General features: G+C 42.1%; 1 protein-coding gene and 1 pseudogene across 9 annotated transcripts; both read right to left on the reverse strand.

Annotated features, from left to right (window-relative positions):
- Positions 1-26,602, reverse strand: LOC130704533 (nucleolin-like). 9 transcript variants are annotated; one of them, XM_057550773.1, is made up of 7 exons: positions 26,499-26,602; positions 25,725-25,804; positions 22,661-22,868; positions 21,172-21,258; positions 16,993-17,116; positions 8,919-9,076; positions 5,510-7,174 (listed from the first exon to the last, which is right to left on the reverse strand). In XM_057550773.1, exons 2-7 carry the CDS (start codon positions 25,746-25,748, stop codon positions 6,801-6,803), a joined length of 975 nt encoding a protein of 324 aa, XP_057406756.1. In that variant the 5' UTR covers positions 25,749-25,804; positions 26,499-26,602; the 3' UTR covers positions 5,510-6,800. The 9 variants fall into 9 exon arrangements, 7 of the variants coding, with proteins under 7 accessions (XP_057406756.1, XP_057406757.1, XP_057406754.1 ...); XM_057550774.1 differs by having other exon boundaries at positions 25,725-25,807; XM_057550771.1 differs by lacking the exon at positions 26,499-26,602 and adding an exon at positions 26,030-26,219 and having other exon boundaries at positions 25,699-25,804.
- On the reverse strand, positions 5,510-6,535 carry LOC103006407 (general transcription factor II-I repeat domain-containing protein 2B-like; annotated as a pseudogene).
- Positions 26,603-27,424: the final 822 nt, after the last annotated feature.

A 27,424-nucleotide genomic window follows, 5' to 3' on the forward strand; every position in this document is an offset into this window, starting at 1 on the left:
TCAGTGTACAGTTCAATGGTATGAAATACATTCATAATGTTGTGCAATTATCACCAGCATCCATCTCCAGAACTCTTTTCATCTCATATCCATGAAACAACAACTCCCCAGTCCCCCTCCCCACAGGCCTGGCAACCACTGTTCAACTTTCTGTTTCTATGATTTTCGACTACTCTAAGCACCTCAAGTAAGTAGAATCATACTGTATTTGCTTTTTTGAGACTGGTTTTTACACTTAGCATAATGTTCTCAAGGTTCATCAATGTTGTAGCACGTGTCAGAATTTTCTTCCTGTTTAAGGAGGACTAATACTCCATTGTATAATTTTGCTTACCCATTAATCCACTGAGAGACACTTGGGTTTTAGTTATTGTGAACATGGGTGTACAAGTATCTCTTAGAGACCATGCTTTCAGTTATTTTGGATATATACCCAGAAGTGGAATTACTGGATCACATGATTAGTTTTTACTCTTTGATTAATCACCATACTGTTTTCCACAGTGGCTGTACTATTTTACATTTCCACCAACAGTGCACAAAGATTCCAGTTACGGGCTTCCCTGGTGGTGCAGTGGTTGAGAATCTGCCTCCCAATGCAGGGGACACGGGTTCGAGCCCTGGTCTGGGAAGATCCCACATGCCGCAGAGCAACTAGGCCCGTGAGCCACAACTACTGAGCCTGCGCGTCTGGAGCTTGTGCTCCGCAATAAGAGAGGCCGCGACAGTGAGAGGCCCGGGCACCGCGATGAAGGGTGCCCCCGCTCGCCGCAACTAGAGAAAGCCCTTGCACAGAAACGAAGACCCAACACAGCCAAAATAAATAAATAAATAAATAGCGTTCCCTTAAAAAAAAAAAAGGTTCCAGTTTCTCCACGTCCTCACCAACACTTGTTATTTTGTTTGTTGTTGTTATAGTAGCCATCCTAATGAGTGTGGGGTGGTATCTCGTTGTAGTTTCGATTTGCATTTCCTTAATGATGAGTGATGTTGAGCATCTTTTCATGTGTTTATTGGCCATTTGGTACATCTTCTTTGGAGAAATGTCTATTCATGTCCTTTGCCCATTTTTGTTTTGTTGTTGTTGCTGTTAAGAAGAGTTTGGGTTTTATTATAAATGATTTAAGGAATCACTGGAGAATGTTAAGCAGGGGGGTAATGTGACCTAATTTGGGTTTATTTTTTGATCACTCTGTTGGGTGGAGAATGTTTTGAAGGCAGAAAGATTAGAGATGGAGAGGCAGGGAGACCAGTTAGGGGGCTTTTGCAGAGAAGTTCAAGCAAGAGATGACGATGGTCCCAACAAGAGTGGTACTGTTCACTACCGATGAGATTGTAGAGAAGTGAAAGATTCAAAAGCTTAGTTAAGTAGTACAGTCAACAGGATTTAGCAACTAGATAGAAATGGGAAATGAGTAAGTAGAAGGAAGTACAAGACAACTCCCAAGATTCTGACTTGAGCCAGAAACTGGATGGATGGTGGTACCATTCACTAAAATAAAGCAAGCCAGGGGAGAATTGGTTTAGAAGCTGGGGAAAGAAATGATGAATTCAATTATCAACACCATACAGTGGCAGGGCCTGGAGGATCTCCTAATGGAGAGGTCCAGCACTTACAGGCTGGCATTTAGAAGGAAGTGCTTGGCTGGAGATTCTACTCTGGAAGCCTCTGCACACAACGGAAGCTGTGGGAGTAGACAGAATCACCCAGGGGACACACAGAATAGAGGTTCTTAACCTGGATATCAAGGTAGGCTTCTGGGATCTGGGGACCTCCTGAAAGTGTAACAAAAATACACATGTAGGTGCACATGTGCATAATTCTTGGAAGAGGGTTGACATCCTTTAACTGATGCTCCAAGAGATCCCTGACTGCCCTCCCTTTTCCCCTTCCCCCAAAAGGTTAAAAGCCACTGATACGTTGTGAGAGGGAAAAGTCATCTGAGGAACATCAACATTTAAGGGACAGAGGAAGGGGACAGCCTGAGAAGAAGCATTCAGAGAGGAGGAGAAAAATGAAAAGAATGAGATTTCAAAGGGGGAGGAAGGGGTGGTCAGTGGTGTCAAACGTTGCAGGCAGTAAGATATGAACCAAAAAGCATCTAGGAGCCTTTGCCGCAGAGGTCCTTGGTGTCCTTGGGAAGAGTCTCAGCACCATCACAGGTGCACGGAGGAATCAGAGAAGAACTGCAGGCAGCAAATTGGGAGACACTTTCAAGATACATTTAGCTGTAAAAGGAAGGAGAGCAGGACTTCGAAGGCAGATGTGGGATGAGGGAAAGGCTTTGTCTTGGATTCTGTGGAAACGAAGGCAGCATCAGCAGAAGACTAGTGGCAGCAGACTGGTGAGCTGCTCGCCCAACCCATTCCTTCTTCCTGGATGCGTAGCTGTGGTCCAGCTTTCCCTACCTCCCTTGGGACTAGAGGTACGGTCATTTGACCAAGATCTAGCCAAAGGTAGTGGTGAACACACACCTAGGCCCGCCATAAAAAGTCCCCACACTGGACTCTCCTTGTTCTTTCCTATCCACTTGCTGAATGAAGAGATTTCCAACGGCCCAGAACCAGGACAGAGGCACAAAGTGGAGGTAGCCTAGGTCCTTAAATGATCACATGGAAGGCCATGTGACCAAGAATACTCACTCCCTACTGTGTCATGAGTGAGAAATAAACGATTACTCTGTTGAGTTACTAAGAATTTGGAGTCCATCTGTTACGGGAGTGGAGCTAGAGTTAACCTAATACACTGGCAAATAAATCCTTGTACATCCATACAACACAAAAACTGTAAAAACAAACAGTGCATCTCTTTGTTATTGATATGATCTCCAAGATACTTTAAATGAAAAAACAAAAGCAAGGTACTAATAGGTTACACTTGTATAACCTATTATACACCTGTATAACCTATTAGTTTTTTGTGTAAAAAAAAAATAGGTGGGAAAAATAACGTAAACATGATTCCTTGACCATGCACAACAGTGGAAGGACACAAGAAACCAATAATGCTGGTTACTTCCATACAAAGGAGCTAGGTGGCTAAGGGATGGGGGAGGAGGCCTTTCAATTTACACCTGTTAAATTTTGAACTAGTAAATGTGTGTCCTAATTTTAACATTTTAATTAGAAAATTAAAAAGAGTGTGCCAGAGACATGGGCATGTTTAAATATTGGTGGAAACAGGGAGATCAGCTCGGTGCTTTGTGACCACCTAGAGGGGTGGGATAGGGAGGGTGGGAGGGAGGGAGAAGCAAGAGGGAAGAGATATGGGGACATATGTATATGTACAGCTGATTCACTTTGTTATAAAGCAGAAACTAACACACCATTGTAAAGCAATTATACTCCGATAAAGATGTTAAAAAAAAAAAAAGATAACACAAGAAACTAGTAAGATGGAGGACAGGTGAAGGGTGAACATGAGTGTGGGCTGGAAAGGAAGCAATAATTTTCACCATATACTTTTTTGTATTATTTTCAACTATGTGAATATTCAAAAATTATTCAATGTTTAAAAAATTCAGAAAACTAAAAATATATATATATATATATATTGGTGAAAGGAGCCAGTACAAACAAAAATCCCAAAAGTACAGAAAGGTAGAGGATGGAGGAAAGCCCTACAGAGGCAGGGGATGGAGACGGGAGCACAGGGGGAGGGACTGGCCATGGGCAGGGAGAAGGCACCTTAGGAAGGGAGGAGGCTGCAGATCCTGGCAAGTGTGTAAAGGTGAACAGGAGAGGAGGGGGTCCTTCTCAAATGGCTTTTATTTAGGAGGTGAAGTTACCGAATGAGAAGGAGAGGAGAGTGGTAAATTTGGTTTGACTTGTAGGAAGAAGAGGGGGTCATATGGACAATGGGACAAGGGAAACGGAAGACTTTCAGGAAGCACTGATGGCTCAGCCAAGACTGGAGCCATGGGTGAGACCCCGTCCTAAAGCCCCCATCTCCCTCTTTGCTCTGCTGTGGCTGTTCAGCTAAGCTTCTCCTCAGTAGTGGTCCCAGGACCTCTGCTAGAAGGCTGTCTTCAGGGTCAGCAGGTGGCATCTGCCTCTGCCTCCCTAGACAACAGGGTAGTTCTCTGGCCTTCGCAGAGCCTGGCAGAATGCAAGAGGAATCCCACCCCTGGAAATCAACCTTGTGGCTCACATGATGCCCAGAGAACTCACTCTGGCTGGCGAAGGCCCATCAGTGCACACCTGACACAATCAAATAAACTCAACCGTGAGCTTGGAAGAACTGACGTATGTTTAGAATTAATAAGTGAGGGAGTGAGGGGGAAGGCAGCAGAATACATGATGTACTCAACCATATAAAATAATGCACAGAAAGTTGACAGAGAAAACATACCTAAATATTTATAGGGGTTACCTCTGGCTGTTGAGATTATAGGTTTTTCCCTTTACTTCTTTTCATTTATTTATTATTTTTGGCTGCGTTGGGTCTTCGTTGCTGCACGCGGGCTTTCTCTAGTTACAGCGAGTGGGGGCTACTCTTTGTTGCGGTGCGGTGGCTTCTCTTGTTGCGGAGCACGGGCACTAGGCACGCGGGCTTCAGCAGTTGTGGCACGCGGGCTCAGTAGTTGTGGCTCGCAGGCTATAGAGTGCAGGCTCAGTAGTCGTGGTGCACAGGCTTAGTTGCTCTGCGGCATGTGGGATCTTCCCGGACCAGGGCTCGAACCCGTGTCCCCTGCATTGGCAGAAGGATTCTTAACCACTGTGCCACCAGGGAAGCCCTCCCTTTATTTCTTTAGAGTTTCCAAATGTTCTACAGTAAGTACATATCATTTCTATAATGTGACTAATTTTTCAAGATATAGTTTCTGCAACAGTGAGCCGTCCTGTCCCAACTTCACAGTAGAAAAACACCTTTTGGATCACAGACCTCTTTAAGACTCTGAAGGCAGCTATGGGCCTTCTCCCTGGAATAATGCTCATAAGCTCTTAGACGTGTTGACACCCCATTCTGCATCCCCTTGGGGTGACCAGGATGCCAAAGGAATGCCCATCCCTGTCTGTAAGAGGTAGAATGGCTCCCAGGTCCAGACACAACTGACTGTGAGCTGACCAACAATATTGAAATTTCAAAAGAAATGTGTTTAAATGCAAAATGGAAGCACCAAAAAAGAAGCCCAGAGGCCAGAACTGGCTATGCTGCCCCAGCTCTGTCCAAGGAAGCGGGTTACTCTGGCCTGAGCCCCACGATCACTGTGGCGCATCTGTCATCCTAGGCGACAGGGTTGCATGAGGCATCTAAACATTCCGTTCATCCAGCTGACTCCCTGGTTCACATCGCTGGCTCACAAGTGCCTTTTGGGAAAATGTGCTGCTTTTAGGGCACAGGTTTATAAACTTGAATAACCTAAGCGCCAGAAAAGCAAAGTATAGGAAAAATAAGCTGCCAGGATATAATCAAACATTATTTTATATGTTATAAGGTACAAACATACGACGCCAGAGATTATACTTGAAATCTGACATTGAAAAAAACATAATTTGGAAATAGAAATAATTACTCAAAGTTCCATAATTTATTACTCCTCAGATTTGAAATTCAAAATCTGACACACCTTTCTTATGCCCCAAGATGTCAATCAACGTCAGGCTGTGAATCCTGTGTTGCAACATTCATCTTTGAATCCTTTAACTGGGAGCAACATTTAGTTTTCTTTAGTTTCATAGCAGAAAATAGCTGCTCACAAACATAAATACTTCCAAACATGGACAGAATCTTTGCACAATGGTTTTTATATTTAGGGTAACCATTCCCAAGATATCTGTAGAATTCTGGGATCCCAACATCACCATATTTGGCTTTCAGTATAGTATTGCACTGCAATTCAATAACTTCCATTTGTAGCTCTTCATTCACACTATTAATACTAATTGAGAAAGGGGAACTGAACAATATTAGTTCATTCTCATAAAGTTTTAATCAGAGAACCTTTTTTGGAATTCAGCGTTCAACTCTTTAATTTGGTGAATGTAGTTCAGGCTGTCATTTTCATTTTCAGAAACTAATTTCAGTGTAGCAAAGTGGGCCAGATTGTTCCTTGCCAAATGAGTCTCCCAAAGACACAATTTCGCTAGGAATGAGCCAACTGAATCATACGTTTGTGTCACCACTTGAGAACGCCTTTGCAGAGAAATATCCAACATGTTTAGATATGTCATAATGTCAACCAAAAAGGCTAAGTCTCTGACCCAATCTTTGCTTGTAAGCTGAGGCACAAATTTTCCTCTAGAAGACAGAAAAAAGTCAATTTCCTCCAACAATTCAAAAAACTGCCTTAGGACCACACCACGACTCAGCCACCTAAGTTCCATGGAGCAGAACATGCTTCCATATGGTGCATCTAACTCATTAAACAAAGCACCGAACTTTCTGCGGTCTGAGCCATGGGAGCGTATCTAGATTATGGTATAAACTACTATGTCCATGACACGGTAGTTTTTTAACTACCATTTTTAACCTTTTAGCACAAAGTGATTCCTGGAGAATGAGGCCGTGCACAGACTTAAGTTCTGTGTCTTGGCAAAGCTCTGACACTTTATTTTTTTATTTTTTATTTTTTTAATAAATTTATTTATTTTATTTATTTTTGGCTGCATTGGGTCTTCGTTGCTGCACGTGGGCTTTCTCTAGTTGCAGTGAGCGGGGGCTACTCTTCATTGCGGTGTGCAGGCTTCTCATTGCACTGGCTTCTCTTGTTGTGAAGCATGGGCTCTAAGCGTGCGCGCTTCAGTAGTTGTGGCACGCGGGCTCTAGAGCACAGGCTCAGTAGTTGTGGCGCACGGGCTTAGTTGCTCCACGGCACATGGGATCTTCCTGGACCAGGGCTCGAACCCGTGTCCCCTGCATTGGCAGGCGGATTCTTAACCACTGCGCCACCAGGGAAGCCCAGCCCTGACACTTTAGATTTCAGTTTTGCAACTAGTTCTTTAACACCAACCATCGCAGAGTCACCATCTGTGCTAATACTCACCAATTTTGACCAGGCCACGTTAAATGTTTTAAGACTTTTCTCAACATGTAAAACTAATTCATTTCCTGATGTTGTGCCTGTTATGGGGACCATGTCCAGAAGATCTTTGGTCACATCAAAAGTTTCATTGCCACCACGAATAAATACACCTACGTGGGGGTCGTTATTTCCATCCACTCCTTCCTGAGCTGCAATGGAAAAAGCCACAAATGATTCAGCTTTTTCTTGTAACTTGTCCTGCAAGTTCTCAGTCATGTTGTCAACATGCTGGGCAACAACACTACCAGTTAGTCTTATGTTGGCAAACGCTTGTCTCTGTTCAGGGCACATGATTTCTGCTGCACTCAAAAGACAGTCCTTGATAAACTCACCACCTGCAAAAGGTTTGGCTGCCTGGGCAATTTTCTCACTTAATATGTAACTACATTTCATAGCAGCATCACTTATTTTATTCACATTCAAAAGCAAATCATGTTGAAATTTCAGTCTTTTTTTCAGTTCGTTGAATTTTCTATCACACATTTTTTCTGTAAATCCATCATGGTTCCTACGATGGTTGCTTTCATAATGGTGTCTTAGGTCACATTCTCTTGACACAGACAGACTTTGTTTGCATATTAAACATGCAGGAACGTTCTTTTACCTCCACAAAGAAATAAGCTCTCTCCCATTTTTCTTGAAGTGCATGGTTTTCTTGTTCTAACTTTAGTTTTCCCACTTTTGAAAGAGACAAATGCATAAGACATATAAAAATATCTTTACCAAGAAGAAAAAAGTATGGCTTTGTGATAAAAAAAAAAAAAGTATTAACTATTTTTTCAAAGTGTCAGCATGATGTTCACTCGTTCAGGGTTGGTAAGAACTTCCAGCCAGCAGAGCAAATGCCACAGCTGAGAGGAAGCAGCTGCCTCTCTCCAGACGCCTGTGGACATGTAGGGACGCAGCCCCAGAGCCACCAGACTTTCTGATGTAGCAAAAGAAGCTGGAAATCCAGTTTTTTATGTGAAATCCCTTGATTTTTAAAAATATTCATGGTAAATTCTATTGTTTTATTTTTTTTTCTGTATAAGCCACCACATCTAGAAATCAGATTAGGCAGATTAGGTTTGGGGTCTTTAAACCTGAGGAAGTTCCCTGGTGGTCTAGTGGTTAGGATTCGGCACTTTCACTGCCGTGGCCCGCAAGCCACACAACAGAGCCAAAATTTTTTTAAAAACCAAAAAACAAAAAACACAACTTGAAGAGAATTAAATATCTAACTCTGAAACCACAGGTTTAAGAGCTTGTTGAAACAGAATCCTAGAAGATACCCCAAAAGGGGGAACTAAACTGATGTCTCTCAAAGTGCCATGCCTTCTGCAGTCATCAAGGTTACAGTTAACTAGGACAGTACTTATTAGCTTGACAGAATTATGAGGATGACTTACACATTTTTGATGGAGTGAGAAACTGTATTTAAAAGTGCCAAGTGGGACTTCCCTGGTGGTGCAGTTGTTAAGAATCCACCTGCCAATGCAGGGGACACGGGTTCGAACCCTGGTCCAGGAAGATCCCACATGCCGCAGAGCAAGTAAGCCCGCGCGCCACCACTACTGAGCCTGTGCTCTACAGCCCACTAGCCACAACTACTGAGCCCACACGCTGCAACTACTGAAGCCCGCACATTCTAGGGCCCATGTGCTGCAACTACTGAAGCCCGTGCACCTAGAGCATGCTCTGCAGCAAGAGAAGACACCACAATGAGAAGCCCGCACACCGCAACAAAGAGTAGCCCCCGTCCGCCACAACTAGAGAAAGCCTGCGTGTAGCAGCGAAGACCCAACGCAGCCAAAAAAAACCAAAAAAACAAAACAGTGCCAAGTGCCCCTAACCTCATACTAGCCCATCCCTGGGAAACATGGGTCTCCAGCTACAGAGCTGTCACGCCCTTACTTCTCCAGTTGCACTTTTTTCTGTCTCTCTCATCTTGGCCTTGGATTTTTGCTCTGACAAGGTTCAGAACTACAGCAAGCCCACCAATCTCTGTTCCTTGCTTCTCTTCCAAGGCTCTCTCTGCATCGGCCTGTGACTTGAAGTCAATAGAGGCAATCCTACAATTGTGGGGATAGGGTAGGGGAGAGAAGAAAGAAGAGTCAACATTTAGTACTCTTCTGTATTGTCTTTCGAATTAGTAATGCACATACAAGATTCGAAATGCAAAAGGTAGAAAGGATATAGTGAAGTCTTCCTTCTGCCCAATTTCTATCCTTAGAGGCAACATGCTGTATAAATAAAAGCAAACGTACACACATACACACACTGGTTTTTTTTAAAAAGGTCTACTGAGATATAATTTCCAAATCATAAAATTCACCCATTTAAAGTGTACAAGGGTATATTTACAGAATTCTACAACCATCACCATAATCTAATTTTAGGACAATTAAGCACCCAGCCGCAGTCACTCCTCATCCCCCCCAACTCACTCCCATCCCCCAGCTGCAGGCAATCACTATGCTACATTCTGTCTCTGTAGATCTGTCTATTCTGGACATTTCACATAACTGGGATTATACAAATATGCCATCTTTTGTGTCTGGCTTCTTTCACTTAGCCTAATATTTTTGAGATTCATCTGTGTTGTAGCATGTATCAGTACTTCATTCCTTTTCATGGCTGAGTAACATTACATTGCATGAAAATACTACATTTTGTTTATCCATTCATCAGCTGTTAAGACATTTTGGGTTGTTACCGGTTTGGGCTATTATGAATAAAGCCGATACAAACATTTGTAGAAATGTGTGGATATACGTTTTCACTTCTTTTGGATACATACCTAATAGTAGAATTGCTGGACCGTACAGCAACTCTATGTTTAACATTTTGAGAAACTACCAAACCGTTTTCCAAAGCAACTGTGCTATTTTACATTCCCACCAGCAATGAATCAGGGTTCTGATTTCTCCACATCCTTGTCAACAATTGTTATTGTCTTTTTTATTACAGCCAATCTAACAAGTGTGCAGTGGTATCACATCATGGTTTTGTCTTGTTTTGGTTTTTTTAAATATCTTTATTGGAGTATAATTGCTTTACAATGTTGTGTTAGTTTCTGCTGTATAACAAAGTGAATCAGCTATATGCATACATATATCCCTATATACGCTCCCTCTTGCGTCTCCCTCCCACCCTCCCTATCCCACCCCTCTAGATGGTCACAAAGCACCGAGCTGATCTCCCTGTGCTATGCAGCTGCTTCCCACTAGCTATCTATGTTACATTTGGTAGTGTGTATATGTCAATGCTACTCTCTCACTTCATCCCAGCTTACCCTTCCCCCTCCCCACGTCCTCAAGTCCATCCTCTACATCTGCGTCTTTATTCCTGTTCTGTCCCTAGGTTCATCAGAACCATTTTTTTTTTAGATTCCATATATATGTGTTAGCATACGGTATTTGTTTATCTCTTTCTGACTTACTTCACTCTGCATGACAGACTCTAGGTCCATCCACCTCACTACAAATAACTCAATTTCGTTTCTTTTTATGGCTGAATAATATTCCATTGTATATATGTGCCACATCTTCTTTATCCATTCATCTGTCGATGGACATTTAGGTTGCTTCCATGTCCTGGCTATTGTAAATAGTGCTGCAATGAACATTGTGGTACATGACTCTTTCTGAATTATGGTTTTCTCACGGTATATGCCCAGTAGTGGGATTGTTGGGTCATATGGTAGTTCTATTTTTAGTTTTTTAAGGAACCTCCATACTGTTCTCCATAGTGGCTGTATCAATTTACATTCCCACCAACAGTGCAAGAGGGTTCCCTTTTCTCCACACCCTCTCCAGCATTTATTATTTGTAGATTTTTTGATGATGGCCATTCTGACTGGTATGAGGTGATACTTCATTGTAGTTTTTTTTTAATAAATTTATTTATTTAATGTATTTCATTTTTAGTTGCGTTGGGTCTTTGTTGCTGCACGCAGGCATTTCTCTGGTTGTGGTGAGCGGGGGGGCTACTCTTCGTTGTAGTGCGCAGGCTTCTCATTGTGGTGGCTTCTCTTGTTGGGAGCACTGGCTCTAGGCGCGTGGGCTTCAGTAGTTGTGGCTCTCAGGCTCCAGAGCGCAGGCTCAATAGTTGTGACGCACGGGCTTAGTTGCTCCGCGGCATGTGGGATCTTCCCAGACCAGGGCTCGAACCTGTGTCCCCTGCATTGGCAGGCAGATTCTTAACCACTGCGCAACCAGGGAAGCCCCCTCGTTGTAGTTTTGATTTACATTTCTCTAATGATTAGTGATGTTGAGCATCCTTTCATGTGTTTGTTGGCAATCTGTATATCTTCTTTGGAGAAATGTCTATTTAGGTCTTCTCCCCCTTATTGCATTGGATTGTTTGTTTTTTTTATATTGAGCTGCATAAGCTGCTTGTATATTTTGGAGATTAATCCTTCAATCAGTTGCTTCGTTTGCAAATATTTTCTCCCATTCTGAGAGTTGTCTTTTCATCTTGTTTATGGTTTCCTTTGCTGTGCAAAAGCTTTTAAGTTTCATTAGGTCCCATTTGTTTATTTTTGTTTTCATTTCCATTTCTCTAGGAGATGGGTCAAAAAGGATCTTGCTGTGATTTATGTCATAGAGTGCTCTGCCTACGTTTTCCTCTAAGAGTTTTATAGTGTCTGGCCTTACTTTTAGGTCTTTAATGCATTTTGACTTTATTTTTGTAAATGGTGTTAGGAAGTGTTCTAATTTCATTCTTTTACATGTAGCTGTCCAGTTTTTCCAGCACCACTTATTGAAGAGGCTGTCTTTTCTCCACTGCATATTCTTGCCTCGTTTATAAAAGATAAGGTGACCATATGTGCATGGGTTTATCTCTGGGCTTTCTATCCTGTTCCATTGATCTATATTTCTGTTTCTGTGCCAGTACCATACTGTCTTGATTACTGTAGCTTTGTAGTATGGGAGTACATACTTCCATACTACAAAGTCAGGAAGCCTGATTCCTCCAGTTCCGGTTTTCTTTCTCAAGATTGCTTTGGCTATTCGGGGTCTTTTGTGTTTCCATACAAATTGTGCAGTTTTTTGTTCTAGTTCTGTGAAAAATGCCATTGGTAGTTTGATAGGGATTGCACCGAATCTGTAGATTGCTTTGGGTAGCACAGTCATTTTCACAATGTTGATTCTTCCAATCCAAGAACATGGTATATCTCTCCATCTGTTTGTATCATCTTTAATTTCTTTCATCAGTGTCTTACAGTTTTCTGCATACAGGTCTTTTGTCTCCTTAGGTAGGTTTATTCCTAGGAATTTTATTCTTTTTATTGCAATGGTAAATGGGAGTGTTTCCTTAATTTCACTTTCAGACTTTTAATCATTAGTGTATAGGAATGCAAGAGATTTCTGTACATTAATTTTATAGCCTCCTACTCTACCAAGTTCATTGATTAGCTCTAGTAGTTTGCTGCTAGCATCTTTAGGATTCTCTATGTATAGTATCATGTCATCTGCAAACAGTGACAGTTTTACCTCTTCTTTTCCGATTTGGATTCCTTTTATTTCTTTTTCTTCTCTAACTGCTGTGGCTAAAACATCCAAAACTATGTTGAATAATAGTGGCTAGAGTGGGCACCCTTGTCTTGTTTCTGATCTTAGAGGAAATGGTTTGTTTTTCACCACTGAGAACGATGTTGGCTGTGGGTTTGTCATATATGGCCTTTATTAGGTTGAGGTAGGTTCCCTCTATGCCTACTTTCTAGAGAGTTTTTATCATACATGGGTACTGAATTTTGTCAAAAGCTTTTTCTGCATCTACTGAGGTTATCATATGTTTTTTATCCTTCAGTTTCTTAATATGGTGTATCACATTGATTGATTTGCATATATTGAAGAATCCTTGCATTCCTGGGATAAACCCCACTTGATCATGGTGTATGATCCTTTTAATGTGCTGTTGGATTCTGTTTGCTAGTATTTTGTTGAGGATTTTTACATCTATGTTCATCAGTGATATTGGCCTGTAGTTTTTTTTGTGACATCTTTGTCTGGTTTTGGTATCAGGATGATGGTGGCCTCATAGAATGAGTTTGGGAGTGTTCCTCCCTCTGCTATGCTTTGGAAGAGTTTGAGAAGGATAGGTGTTAGCTCTTCTCTAAATGTTTGAGAGAATTCGCCTGTGAAGCCATCTGGTCCTGGGCTTTTGTTTGTTGGAAGATTTTTAATCACAGTCTCAATTTCACTGTTTGTGATTGGTCTGTTTATATTCTCTATTTCTTCCTGGTTCTGTCTCAGAAGGCTGTGCTTTTCTAAGAATTTGTCCATTTCTTCCAAGTTGTCCATTTTATTGGCATATAGTTGCTTGTAGTAATATCTCATGATCCTTTGTATTTCTGCAGTGTCAGTTGTTACTTCTCCTTTTTCATTTCTAATTCTGTTGATTTGAGTCTTCTCCCTTTTTTTCTTGATGAGTCTGGCTAATGGTTTATCAATTTTGTTTACCTTCTCAAAGAACCAGCTTTTAGTTTTATTGATCTTTGCTATTGTTTCATTTCTTTTTCATTTATTTCTGATCTGATCTTTATGATTTCTTTCCTTCTGCTAACTTTGGGGGGTTTTTTGTTCCTTCTCTAGTTGCTTTAGGTGTAAGGTTAGGTTGTTTATTTGAGATTTTCTTGTTTCTTGAGGTAGGATTGTATTGTTATAAACTTCCCTCTTACAACTGCTTTTGCTGCATCCCATAGGATCGTCATGTTTTGGGTCGTCGTGTTCTGTCATTTGTTTCTAGGTATTTTTTGATTTCCTCTTTGATTTCTTCAGTGACCTCTTGGTTATTTAGTAGCATATTGTTTAGCCTCCATGTGTTTGTATTTTTTTACAGTTTTTTTCCCGTAATTGATATCTAGTCTCATAGCATTGTGATCAGAAAAGATACTTGATATGATTTCAATTTTCTTAAATTTACCAAGCCTTGATTTGTGACCCAAGATATGGTCTATCTTGGAGAATGTTCCATTAGCACTTGAGAAGAAAGTGTATTCTGTTGTTTTTGGATGGAATGTCCTATAAATATCAATTAAGTCCATCTTGTTTAATGTGTCATTTAAAGCTTGTGTTTCCTTATTTATTTTCATTTTGGATGATATGTCCATTGGTGTTAAAGTCCCCTGCTATTATTGTGTTACTATCGATTTCCCATTTTATGGCTGTTAGCATTTTCCTTATGTATTGAGGTGCTCCTGTGTTGGGTGCATAAACATTTACAATTGTTGTATCTTCTGGATTGATCCCTTGATCATTATGTAGTGTCCTTCTTTGTCTCCTGTAATAGTCTTTATTTTAAAGTCTATTTTATCTGATATGAGAATTGCAACTCCAGCTTTCTTTTGATTTCCATTTGCATGGAATATCTTTTTCAGTCTGTATACGTCCCTAGGTCTGAAGTGGGTCTCTTGTAGACAGCATATATATGGGTCTTGTTTTTGTATCCATTCAGCGAGCCTGTGTCTTTTGGTGGGAGCATTTAATCCATTTACATTTAAGGTAACTATCGATATGTATGTTCCTATTACCATTTTCTTAATTGTTTTGGGTTTGTTTTGTAGGTCTTTTCCTTCTCTTGTGTTCCCTGCCTAGAGAAGTTCCTTTAGCATTTGTTGTAAAGCTGGTTTGGTGGTGCTGAATTCTCTTAACTATGCTTGTCTGTAAAGGTTTTAATTTCTCCGTTCAATCTGAATGAGATCCTTGCTGGGTACAGTAATCTTGGTTTTAAGTTTTTCCCTTTCATCACTTTAAATATGTCCTGCCACTCTCTTCTGGCTTGCAGAGTTTCTGCTCAAAGATCAGCTGTTAACCTTATGGGGATTCCCTTATATGTTATTTGCTGCTTTTAATATTTTTTCTTTGTATTTAATTTTTGATAGTTTGATTAATATGTGTCTCGGCGTGTTTCTCTTTGGGTTTATCCTGTATGGGACTCTGTGCTTCCTGGACTTGACTATTTCCTTTCTCATGTTAGGGAAGTTTTCGACTATAACCTCTTCAAATATTTTCTCATACCCTTTCTTTCTTCTTCTTCTGGGACCCCTATAATTCGAATGTTGGTGCGTTTAGTGTTGTCCCAGAGGTCTCTGAGACTGTCCTCAATTCTTGTCATTTTTTTTTTCTTTATTCTGCTCCCTGGCAGTTATTTCCACCATTTTATCTTCCAGCTCACTTATCCATTCTTCTGCCTCAGTTATTCTGCTATTGATTCCTTCCAGGGTATTTTTAATTTCAGTTATTGTGTTGTTCATCACTGTTTGTTTGCTCTTTAGTTCTTCTAGATCCTTGTTAACTGTTTATTTTCTCCATCCTGTTTCTGAAATTTTGGATCATCTTTACTATCAGTACTCTGAATTCTTTTTCAGGTAGGTTGCCTATTTCATCTTCATTTATTTGGTTTTGTAGGTTTTTATCTTGCTCCTTCGTCTGTAACATATTTTTCTGTCGTTTCTTTTTTTTTTTTTTTTTGATGGGTGGGGCTGTATTCCTGTCTTGCTGGTTGTTTGGCCTGAGGCGTCCAGCACTGGAGTTTGCAAGCAGTTGGATAGAGCCAGGTCTTAGTGCTGAGATTAGGACCTATGGGAGGCCTCACTCCAATTAATACTCCCTGGGGTCTGAGGTTCTCTGTTAGTCCAGCAGTTTGGACTCGGAGCTCCCACTACAGGAGCTCAGGCCCAACCTCCAGCCTGGGAATCAAGATCCCACAAGCCGGCTGCTAGTGGTTCCTCCCATCCCCTTAGGTGTCCATGATCCCCCAACGGTGCCTGGTAGGTTCCCTAGCTGTGCAGAGATGCGAATTCCGCGTCCTCCTAGTCCACCATCTTGACTCAGCCCTCCTTCACATCATGGTTTTGATTTGCACTTCCTCAGTGACTAATGTTGAGCATCTTTCTACATGTTTACTGGCCATTTGTACACCTTGTTTGGAGAAACGGTCATTCAAGTCCTTTCCCCATTTTTTAATTGGGTTGTCTTTTAATTATTGAGCTGTGAGAGTTCTTTATGTATCTTTTATATATACAGGTCTCTTTCATATATACGATTTGCAATATTTTCTCCCAGGATGTAGAGTTTCTTTTGACTTTTTAGATAGTGTCCTTTGAAGTACAAATGTTTTTAATTTTGATAAAGCCCAACTTCTCAATCTTCTCTTTCATTGCTTGTGCAAGACTTTAATCCAAGGTCACAAAGATTTACTCCTGTGTTTTCTTCATAGTTTTCTATTTTAGCTCTTACATTTAGGTCTGTGATCTATTTTGAGTTAATTTTTGGGTATGGTATGCAAGCCCAGCAGAGTGCCCCCAAACCTCCTCACAGTAAACACTGCTAAAAATTTGGGATTTATCTTTTCAGACTTGTTTTCTAAATCTGTGGGATTCTTTTCCAGAGATTATGTTCATCAGAATACACTGGGATAGATTATTTTAGAGTTCACCTACACCAACAAATTTAGCTCAAATGTATCTGTAATCCTGATACCCAATTTTTACCACATTGAGAATCCCTTCAAAATACATTCTCTTCCACCCTTTCTAATTTCACCATATTCACCCTCTTAGGCTGCCAAAGCCCAGATACATAGTGATAGTGTTTCATTAATTGGCTACAACATAATTCTAACAGACCAAGTTAATGTTCTCTTTTGGTACCTGTCCAGACAAGTCACCAAGGGTGTTATTTTCCTGTAGTCAGCCCTGGAGAGATAGGATGAAGATAACCTATGAGTGGATTCTTCCAATCTTCAATCTTGTACTTGATAGAATAAAGTCTTCATTTCTCTGTGACAGCCCTACAGTCTTCTAGAAGCCTTTGGCTATCCATTTATGATGCTTTTTATGCCTGCTGGTAGAAAGGCTGGATAACTACTTTTTCCTTCTCTAAAATCCGGCATGAGTGATTTGGGAGAATACAATGAAATTCTGTTATGTTTGAATCCAGTAGACATATATTCTTTTTCAGTACAAGGTACAAAGACATACCTTTCACTCATTCCATCCTTGCTCACCAGTCTGATTTGAAAAGTATCCTCAAACACTTCTATTAATTCATGCTGAGTGACTCTGTCAGGCAAGTTCTTGATCAAAAGTGTTTTGGCATTTCCATCTTCATAAACACAAAAGAGTATTTTTAGTCTGAGTTTAGATCTCATAAGCATCAAGAGTTCTCTAAAAGAGAAAAAATACTTCTCAAAGAGTTGGAGAGTAGTACATATTCCTTCATTTAACAATATCTGGGGACTTCCCTCGTGGTCCAGTGGTAAAGAATCCGCCTTCCAATGCAGGGGACACAGGTTCAATCCCTGGTAGGGGGAACTAAGATCCCATATGCTGCAGGGCAACTAAGCCCATGTGCTGCAAACTACAGAGCCCACACGCCCTGGAGCCTGCACGCTGCAAGCAGAGAGAGAAAACCGGCACGCTACAACTAGAGAGAAGCCCGTGCGTGCCATGACAAAAAGATCTCGCATGCCTCAACAAAGATCCCATGTGCCATAACTAAGACCCAACGCAGCCAAAAAAATAATAATAATAAATAAGGAAGATAAATAAATATAATATTTTTAAAAAACCAAACATTTGCACACAGCGTCTGGGTGATGACGGCCTGTGCTACGTGCGGGCTGTGAAAATACAGACTTGGCCTCCACTCTTGAGAATGTAGTCTTGTTGGGGAAAAGGCTAGTAAACAAATAGTCACATAATTACAAACTGTGGTAAGTGCCAGGAAGGAAAAGTAAAAAGGGAAATGAGAACATCAAGTAGAGAAGACTTAACCTAGTCTGGGGGTAAGGGAAAATTTTTCTTATCTGTAGAGGTGACCTTTAAGCTGAGACTCTTGGATGGGTTGTCAGTAGCCAGGGGATGAGTCATGAACATTAGGACAGAGAAGGTGAGCCATGCGGCTAGAGCAGAAGGAGTGAGAGCATGGCAGAGAGTGTCTGTGCTGTGGAAGTAGGCAACTTGCTAGAAACTGAGGAGTGCTTGCACGGAGTAAGAAAGAATACGATATTCCTGCCTGATGCAGAGTCTTCTAGGTTCGCAGGTATCTCTGAACAAGTTACCCTGCTTGCACACCTTTCTTTGTTTCCTTTCCCTTTTCAGTTTCTTCCATTTAATTTCATATCCAAGGACGTTTGTCTCACTAAGTTCCAGGGCTTTTTCCTGGTCGTCAGCAGATTTAAAATTCACATAACCAAATCTCCTACAGAGATGCAGCCGAAAAGGAAAGAAGAACACAAGTAGAGTCAAAAGGCATACGCCTTCCAGCTGGCTACTCACACTGGTTGTGAGAGTGGAAATTAGCATTGAGTCAAACGCAGCTGTCAAATTTTACAAATTAAAACCAAGGCTCCAGGGCTTCCCTGGTGGCGCAGTGGTTGAGAATCTGCCTGCCAATGCAGGGGACACGGGTTCGAGCCCTGGTCTGGGAGGATCCCACATGCTGTGGAGTAACTGGGCCCCTGAGCCACAACTACTGAGCCTGCGCATCTGGAACCTGTGCTCCGCAACAAGAGAGGCCGCGATAGTGAGAGGCCTGCGCATCATAATGAAGAGTGACCCCCGCTTGCCGCAACTAGAGAAAGCCCTCGCACAGAAACGAAGACCCAACACAGCCAATAAATAAATAAATAAATAATTTTTAAAAATTTAAGAAATTAAAAAAATAAAAAAACCAAGGCTCCACCAACTGGCAATATCGGTGCCATGAAGTAACCGGAGAGCAGCAGTTCTCACCTGGGGTCAGTCTGACAATATCTGAAGACATCTTTGGCCGTCACAGCTGGGGGACTACTTCTAGCATCTAGTGGGTAGAATCCAGGGATGCTGTTGAACAGCAACCCCCCACAACAAGGAATTAGCTGGCCCCAAATTTTAATAGTGCAAGAGTCGAGAAGCCCTCCTCTGGGGCAAGGACTGAGAGTCAGGGCAAACTCACCCACTGAAATCATTATTAGTTTTCTAACTACTAGCCAGATTTAACCAAAAGCTATAAAAAAATGAAACTTGAAATGACACGTTTTTGAATTTCTGTTTTAAGAAACAGCCATTGCACTTGTGAACTGAAACAAAAATATCTTTTTTTTTCTTTTGGCCATGCCATGCGGCTTGTGGGATCTTTTTTTTTAATAAATTTATTTATTTATTTATTTTTGGCTGCGTTGGGTCTTCATTGCTCTGCACGGGCTTTCTCTAGTTGCGGCGAGTGGGGGCTACTCTTCGTTGCAGTGCACAGGCTTCTCATTGCGGTGGCTTCTCTTGCTATGGAGCATGGACTCTAGGCATGCAGTCCTCAGGAGTTGTGGCACATGGGCTCAGTAGTTATGGCTCGCAGGCTTGCGCAGGGTCAGTAGTTGTGATGCACTGCCTTAGTTGCTCCGCGGCATGTGGGATCTTCCCGGACCAGGCCTTGAACCTGTGTCCCCTGCATTGGCAGGCAGATTCTTAACCACTGCGCCACCAGGGAAGCCCCGGCTTGTGGGATCTTAGTTCCCTGACCAGGGATTGCACTCGTGCCCACGGCAGTGAAAGCACGGAGTCCTAACCACTGGAGCACCAGGGAATTCCCAAAAATATCATTCTTAAAATAGAACGTGTTGGCAAACTCAAAGGCTATTAGAGTAAGATTTTTTTTTTTTTTTGGCTGTGCTGGGTCTTCGTTGCTGCCTGCGGGCATTCTTCTAGTTGCAGTGAGCGGGGACTACTCTTCGTTGCAGTGCGCAGACTTTTCATCGTGGTGGCTTCTCTTGTTGAGGAGCACGGGCTCTAGGTGCACAGGCTTCAGTAGCTGTGGCACACGGGCTCAGTAGTTGTGGCTTGTGGGCTCTAAAGTGCAGGCTCAGTAGTTGTGGCGCACTGCTTAGTTGCTCCGCAGCATGTGGGATCCTCCAGGACCAGGGCTCGAACCCGTGTCCCCTGCATTGGCGGGTGGATTCTTAACCACTGCGCCACCAGGGAAGTCCCAAGAATTTTTTTTAATGCAAAAGGAATCTTTACTTACTACAAACACAACAATATTTCACAATATAGTTAATAAAAAGTGTAAGCAGAGCAATGTGTCAAAAGTTGTGGCATTACCTCTGGAGCCAGAATGCTGGGCTCAAATCCTGACCCTGCCACTTTCTAGCTGTGTGATATTGGGTACATCACTTAACTTCTCTGTGCCTCAATTTCCTCCTTTGTAAAATGGGGATAATGACAGTAATTACTGATGAGGATTGTCTTATGGATTCAATGAGTTAAATAAACAAGGAACAATGCCTGGTACAGTGAGTACTCAATGAATGTTTACTATTATTATTATCTTTTCATTTCTACCTAAGAAATTCTGAGTACCATAAAATAAGCATGCTCACACCCAAGACATATGCTTCTGATGAGAAAGAAGTAAGAAAGGATGAAATTCAACTCAGCAAAAAAGCAGAACTGATACAGAACCTATATTTGCCACCAAAGCTAGGGGTTTTGTGATTAAATCTGTGTTCGTTTAAAATAATTCTAGGCAAATAACACTGCTCACAGTTGGAAAATCATGAAAATATGTTTCTGTAAAGACTTGGAAGATCTTGTGATTAGTTTAGTATTTTGGTTGGAAAAATGGGATAGCAAAATTTAATATAATGGATTTATTAAACGAGCCACTGAAAGACTTTAAATACTCATTCTGAACTGCAAGAAGCTGAGGTAATATCTTATAAAGGGCGAAGAACAAGTAACAAAAGGATCTGACAAGAATAATAATTGTTGGGCTGATAAACTCTTAACAACACCCTTAATTTATCAGTATTTACCTGGACAAGCCAACTCTGACACCAACGACTGCGATGTCATTTTTAGCAAAAAGTTCACTAAGACCAGTTTTTAGTTCAGCAACAGTTTTGTTGAAGTTCAGGTTTCCAACAAATAGTTTGAAACTTACAGGTGGTTTAGCTGCCATACAAAAAGGCAAAAAAAAAAGAGAGAGAGAGAGAAAGAACTCAAAGAAACAGTTCAGAAAGAATGACGCTAAAAAAAATTTCCATTGAAGAATCTGCCATATTGTAACACCAGGCTGCAATTAAAATCCCTTTGTCCATCATTTGGGCTAACAGAGATTTGGTTTTCGCCAATATGAAATTCTCCATGTGTCTCTCGTGCTCTAAAACGCAGCAAAGAAGTTACCTTCTAATTTCTGATTTTTGGTTTCAGGGGAAGCCTTCTGTTTGGTCATTTCCTCCTTCTGTTTATCAGGTGCTTTCTTCATAGGCTCTGTGGGCAAAAGCCAGAATATAGTTTTTCTGTTTTGTTTTGTTCTTTCAGAATACAGTTTTTTGTTTCTTTGTGGTTTTTTAAATAAATTTATTTATTTATTTATTTATTTTTGGCTGCGTTGGGTCTTTGTTGCTGTGCGTGGGCTTTCTCTAGTTGCTGCGTGCGGGGGCTACTCTTTGTTGCGGTGCGTGGGCTTCTCATTGCAGTGGCTTCTCTTGTTGTGGAGCACGGGCTCGAGGCACGCGGGCTTCAGTAGTTGTGGCACGCGAGCTCAGCAGTTGTGGCTCGCAGGCTCTAGAGTGCAGGCTCAGTAGTTACGGCGCACGGGCTTAGCTGCTCTGCGGCATGTGGGATCCTCCCGGACCAGGGCTCGAACCCGTGTCCCCTGCGTTGGCAGGCGGATTCTTAACCACTGCGCCACCAGGGAAGTCCCCAGAATATAGTATTTTTAATGATCTGTCTGTGCCACTAATGAGTAAAGTGGAAGCTTTTACACTGTCCACAAATACCATACCTACACTGTGCCTATTCTCCACAAGACGCCTGGGTTAGGTCTGGTCAGAATACTTTTAAAAGCATTTATAAATTAATTAGGAAAAGTTCTTCAAGTTCATAAAAGAACTTCAACAGCCCTGCCCAAGGGCTTCGCTTATAACTCTAATTCCTTGATACTGGCCACCACTTAACAGAACTGGTTTAGGTCATTCTGACCTTCCTCTTCCTCACAGCCTTTGTCATCACCCTTTTGATCCTGCCATCTTCCTCTGCCCCCAGGGGAAAGGCTTTTCTCCCCCTAGCCCATGTAGGATACAGGGCTTCTTTTTCAGAATCTAAATGAAAACCCACCTAATCAATTACTGCCACACAGACTTGTTAAGAATGAAAATGACAAGTTGTTCTTTCAGAGAAACTGCTCATAAGTCTGACTGTCTACACAAATCTAAGAAAAAACTTCGCTGTCATTTTAACCTTTTATTTGAAATAATTTAAAATGTATTATTGTATTTTCATAACAATGCTAAGAATTACTGCTTTGGAAGAAACACCATTTAAAACGTTATGCAGATTCCATCAGGACAAAAAAATCACTGAGAGTCAAATCTGGGGGACAATGAACCTGCCTGGCTCATAAGCACAAAGAGAGAAAGAGTGTACAATATTCAAAGAGAAAGAAAACTCTGATTCTGGTCATGTGGACAGCAGAAGTCAAATGTCCACTGGGACGCCTCAAGCCAAGCCTGGAAAATCGGCCAGGGATGCCAAGGGTGGTATTTCCACAGCACCCTTCCGAGAGCCATGTGCAATGGCATGTAGGGCTGACCCCTGACAGCCACCAGCAGGGATGTCCCCAGAGGGGACTCTTTACGTCCCTCATCCTGACACAACTCACAGTTCTTACCTTCATCCTCCTCAGGGTTCTCCTGTCTCTTCGCATGGGTCTCGAGCACGGCACTCCTCCTGTCTTTCGGCAGCTTGGCCCCTGCGGCTCCCTTCCTGCATGGTGATATTAATTTCTCAGCAAACAGGGGAGCCAGAAACTTTTTTTTCTCGATTTTATTTCCTGGAGCAGTAGTAATCTTCCTACCATTTTTCTGAGGGACATCAACCTAGAGGAGGAAGAACAACAATGAAGAGATGTCTCATCTGTGGCCAGGAGGTGACAGTCACACTGCACAGTCAGCAAGTGCAAGATCTGCTCAGGCCCACGTGTCAACATCTGTGATTTCTCCAGGTCCAATTTCTCAGTGTGCAGTAAAAGAGCTCCCAGCAACAGAATTACCTGGCACACTTGCCTAAGAAAAAAAGAGAAAAAGAAAACTCTTGGATTTCACTTGGAGCTTTGAAATCAGAATCTCTATAGGGAAGGATCTAGGTTTCTAAAAGTATGCAAGCTACTGCCCTAGGAAAACATACCAAGTCAACTACTGTTTAGGTGGCTCAATGTGTCTGTAGAGTCCCAACTCTCTGCATTCAAGTAAAACACCAAAGGAGAGGACCCCCACGCAGGCACCTGAAACATACACAGGAATTAGAGCCAGGCCCCCAAAATTGGACCTCATGCTTCCTAATTACACCATTGATTCCCATCCCAGAGCTACTAAAAATTGGGCACAGTATTATAAAACTAAATGACTAAAGATGAAAATTTTAGCAGAACACTGAATGAAGTCTTGCCACATACAAAAGGAGAAAATGAAGAACTATGGGCGGTGGATGACCATGTGAAAACACAGCAAGAAGGCAGACATCTACATGCCAAGGAGAGAGGCCTCAGAAGTAACCAAATTGGCAACAACTTAATCCGGCCTCCTGAACTGAGAGAAAGTAAATTTCTGTTGTTTCAGCCACCAATACATCTGTGATATTTTATTATGGCAGCCCCAGCAAAAACACAACTGGTGTGTGTGTGTATGTATATGTATGTGTGTATATATACATACACACATACACACATACAGACCTCAACCCACATCACAGGAAGAGATGAGTCACTATAATATGATGTGATTAGCATTACTGGTTATGAACAATATTTACAGGCAAACAGATGAGGGACCAGTTCATCTGGCATAGGAAGGACATGGGATCAGGGAAGGCACGTGAAAGAGACTAGGGTTTGAATTAAATAATTTCAACGAGCCCACAGTAGGGTATGGTTAGCCTATAAGTTAATCTAACTGTGATACTACCACTATATGCTGCACCAATCAGAGTAAACGGTCACAGGCATCACATTTTAAAGAGGAATGACCAAGGGCTGCCAGTGTGAACAGTCTAGAACCATACCACATGCATCTCAGTTTAAGGAAAATATAATGTAACTACTCCTATCTTCCTCTGAGCTAACACGGTCTGGGTTCCGAAACAAAAGTTGCATTCACCAAGAATGTTTTGGCTCTGATTGGTATAGTTAACGCACTGTGTTGAGGACATCACAGTACAGTAGGTGCTCTCCTAACTATGTCTACTCATTATGTCCACTTAACAATGTCACATTAAGCTAGTCTGTGGCTGGATTAAATGGCCATCTCAATTCCAAACAGGATTTACTAACTTGATGCCTATGAAACGCATGGGAAAAGCACATGCGGCTAATGGGCTACTAAGTGGTACTCAGTACACCTGGAAATTTCTGATCCTATAAGCTGAACTGTATCCTTAATAAGCCTCAGTCTTTTGTTCGCAAACCTATATATGACCGTTGTAGTTGCAGTTTCAATTACATAATAAATGTCATATAAACCAATCAGATTAATGCAAGAAGTTATTGAATCTAGTAAAACAAAGTTGAACGCTTTGGACATACTCAATAAAGCTCAAAAAGTGCAGTCAAATTAGGCGTGGGTGAGGAACCATAAAAGAATGGGGGAAAAAATGTAAAAATGTAGGCGTCTGTATTCGAATTGCTTTCCTAGGGTTTAAGTTTTGCTTTGTTTTAAAGAAACAAATTTTAAATTGCAAAAGATACACAATGGGTATACTTTATACAGAGAAGATAAGCTACTGCAACAGTGAACTCAAAGTCAAAGACAAAGCCTTAGCCCCATATCAAAAGATTGGCAATTGAATACCTATATCTGTCTCTCCAAAAGAGCTGCTTGGGCGAACACTGAGAAATGAACCAGGAAAGAGGAGGGGCTTTGGATTCGGCAGAACCAAATGCATAACGCTGGTTCTGTCACTTATTATTTGTCACTTATTAGCTCATGAAACCATGAGCAAGTTAGTCAATGACTAAATCTCTTTTCCTGTCTATGAAATGGAGCTAAGGATCCCTACCTAACATGGTCACTGTGAGGATGAAATGAGATAGTGCATCAAGTCCTAGCACACTGGCTACACAGATGAAGCATTCACTATTCATTAACTGTGTACCCACTCACCCACCTCAATTCTTTTAGGGCCCAACTTAAACCTATCTATACTGTAATACTAATGCAGAGGCTCCCAGCCAGAATCAGAACATACTAGGGACCTAAATATTTGCCGAAAGGATAAATATGGAAACATATGTTTGGTGGACACACAAATTAATGGAATTTAAGGAAGCAATTTTAAGAATCAAGAGATTTTCTTTCAAACTGGTATTTCCAGGCAATCAAAATCACTTTTCAAACAAAGAACACTTTTGTATTCCCCAAATAAACTGCACTTAGTCACAATGTATTTTTCTTTTTGCATAACACTAATATTCAGTTTGCTAATATTTTTTTTGGAAGTTTTACATCTATGCTCATGAGAGTGGTCTGTAATGTTCTTTTCTAAAAATGACCTTGTCAGATTTTGGTATTGAATTTAGGGTGAGCTTGTGAAACTAGTCGGAAAATGTTCACAAAACCACTTTTCAGATCAAACAATGCAGTTTAACTGCTTTCCTCTGGATCTTGATTGTTGACATTAGTAAGTTACTCTTCTGCCCACTGTACATATAGTTACCTCATCTCTACTGCCATTGTCCTTATCTTCTGACGTCTCATCTTCCCCATCTTCTATGTCCTCTGGGGAAAGACTCATTTTCTTCAGTTCCCCTTGATTTGTTTTCCTGCTTCAAATGGACAAGATTATTACGCACATCACAGGGACTTCAACATTCTAGGCTATGCACCTTTTGCCTCTAGTATTCGTGTTAAGTTTCCATTTGCAATAAGTCCGTGTTAGGCCTCATCCTAGTTATTTTCATTGGGAATCTTTTACTCTCACCAGCTAATATCAAAATATATTACACAGATAATTTTTGGTATATATTTGTAGGTTAGGTCTCCCATACCTTCTCTTTTGCCACGATCTAGAAATGAAACTCCTCGAGGTAAAAAAGGAATTCCTCCCTTTTCCTCTCATTCTGCTCCCTTCACCACAGTTTTCAAATAACTCTGATGCTCTTAAAAATTAGTAATTCCACCACCGACTGCTCAAAAGGAAGCACACGGGACCAAAATAAAGCCCCCATAGCGGAACAAAATCAGTACCTACAATTCAAGTGTCTTTACCTCTCCAGACAGAACTCAGTGTTAACTGGAGCAGCTTCCATCTCTACCCCCATCCAAATTAACAACACAAATGAGTCTCAAGCCAGGACCTTTAACCATCACTTCCCAAATTAACCCGCACAGTGTGGTCCCTGACGGGTACTCCTCCCCTTAAAGCTATCGCTGGTGTAGGGCCCCGCCCGCTCAAAGCCCCGCGGGCCACCACGCGCGGCCACCTGGACTACACGCCCGGCCACCTGGACTACACGCCCGGGAAGAGCCTGCAGCAGCCCGCAGGCGCCGACAAGCTAGGACATCTCTCCCAGCCAGCCTCCCAGCCAGCCTCCCAGAACTCTAGGACCAGTCAGAATACAGCCCGGAAGAGAATGGCGCCCTCGTGACTCCGCCTCGCCCAATCAGAGCCCGCGCTGCCTTTAGGCCAATCCCGAGCCGCAATCCTGGGTGGGGTGGGCAGTGCGCGAGCCTGGGGGCGGGGTCTCGAGCCGGGGAAGCACGTGTTGCGCCTGCGCGCAGGGCGGACATTTTGGTTTGGGCGGGCCCGGGAGGCCCCTGAGTGGGTCAGGTGGGCGCCGGGCGTGAGCGCACCGTTTCCGTGGAAGGAGGCACGGGTTCCGCTACATGCGGGGACCTGGCGGGCGGTTACACACCTCGGCGCTTACCTACTAGTGGACTTGTAGGAAGTAAACAGGGGTCATAAAAACAGCCACTCATTGCAGGCTGGTAAACCAGGGTCGGTTCCAGGCTTTCACATCCATTAATCCGGTTAGGCAGGCACCCCCTCATTGGGGTGTGTGATAGTACTCTCGACATTTTCAGCCTAGAAGGAGGCGCAGACCTTACAGCGCGAGGTGGAGCGGAGACCAGAACCCGGCAGTCGGCCTCTTGACCCCGGGGAACCTTCCCTCGCTGCCAACCCGCGTCTGAAGCTGCCCTCAAAGCAGTTAGTGATAGTAGTAATGGTCACAGCTAAAACATTAATATCTGTTTTGTGCCAGGTCTTATACTGGTTGCTTTTCATACATTTTATCATGGGCTTTTCAAAACAAATCTGTGACTTAGAATCGGTTACTGGTTTCACAGGCTCACAGAGTGCGGTTAAGGAACTCGTCCGAGGCCATTGATTTGCATCCTCAATGACTTAATATGGTCTCTTAGTTTCTTTGAATTAAGCCATC

The sequence above is a fragment of the Balaenoptera acutorostrata genome, chromosome 8, assembly GCF_949987535.1.
Source record: "Balaenoptera acutorostrata chromosome 8, mBalAcu1.1, whole genome shotgun sequence".
Lineage (NCBI taxonomy): Eukaryota > Metazoa > Chordata > Mammalia > Artiodactyla > Balaenopteridae > Balaenoptera > Balaenoptera acutorostrata.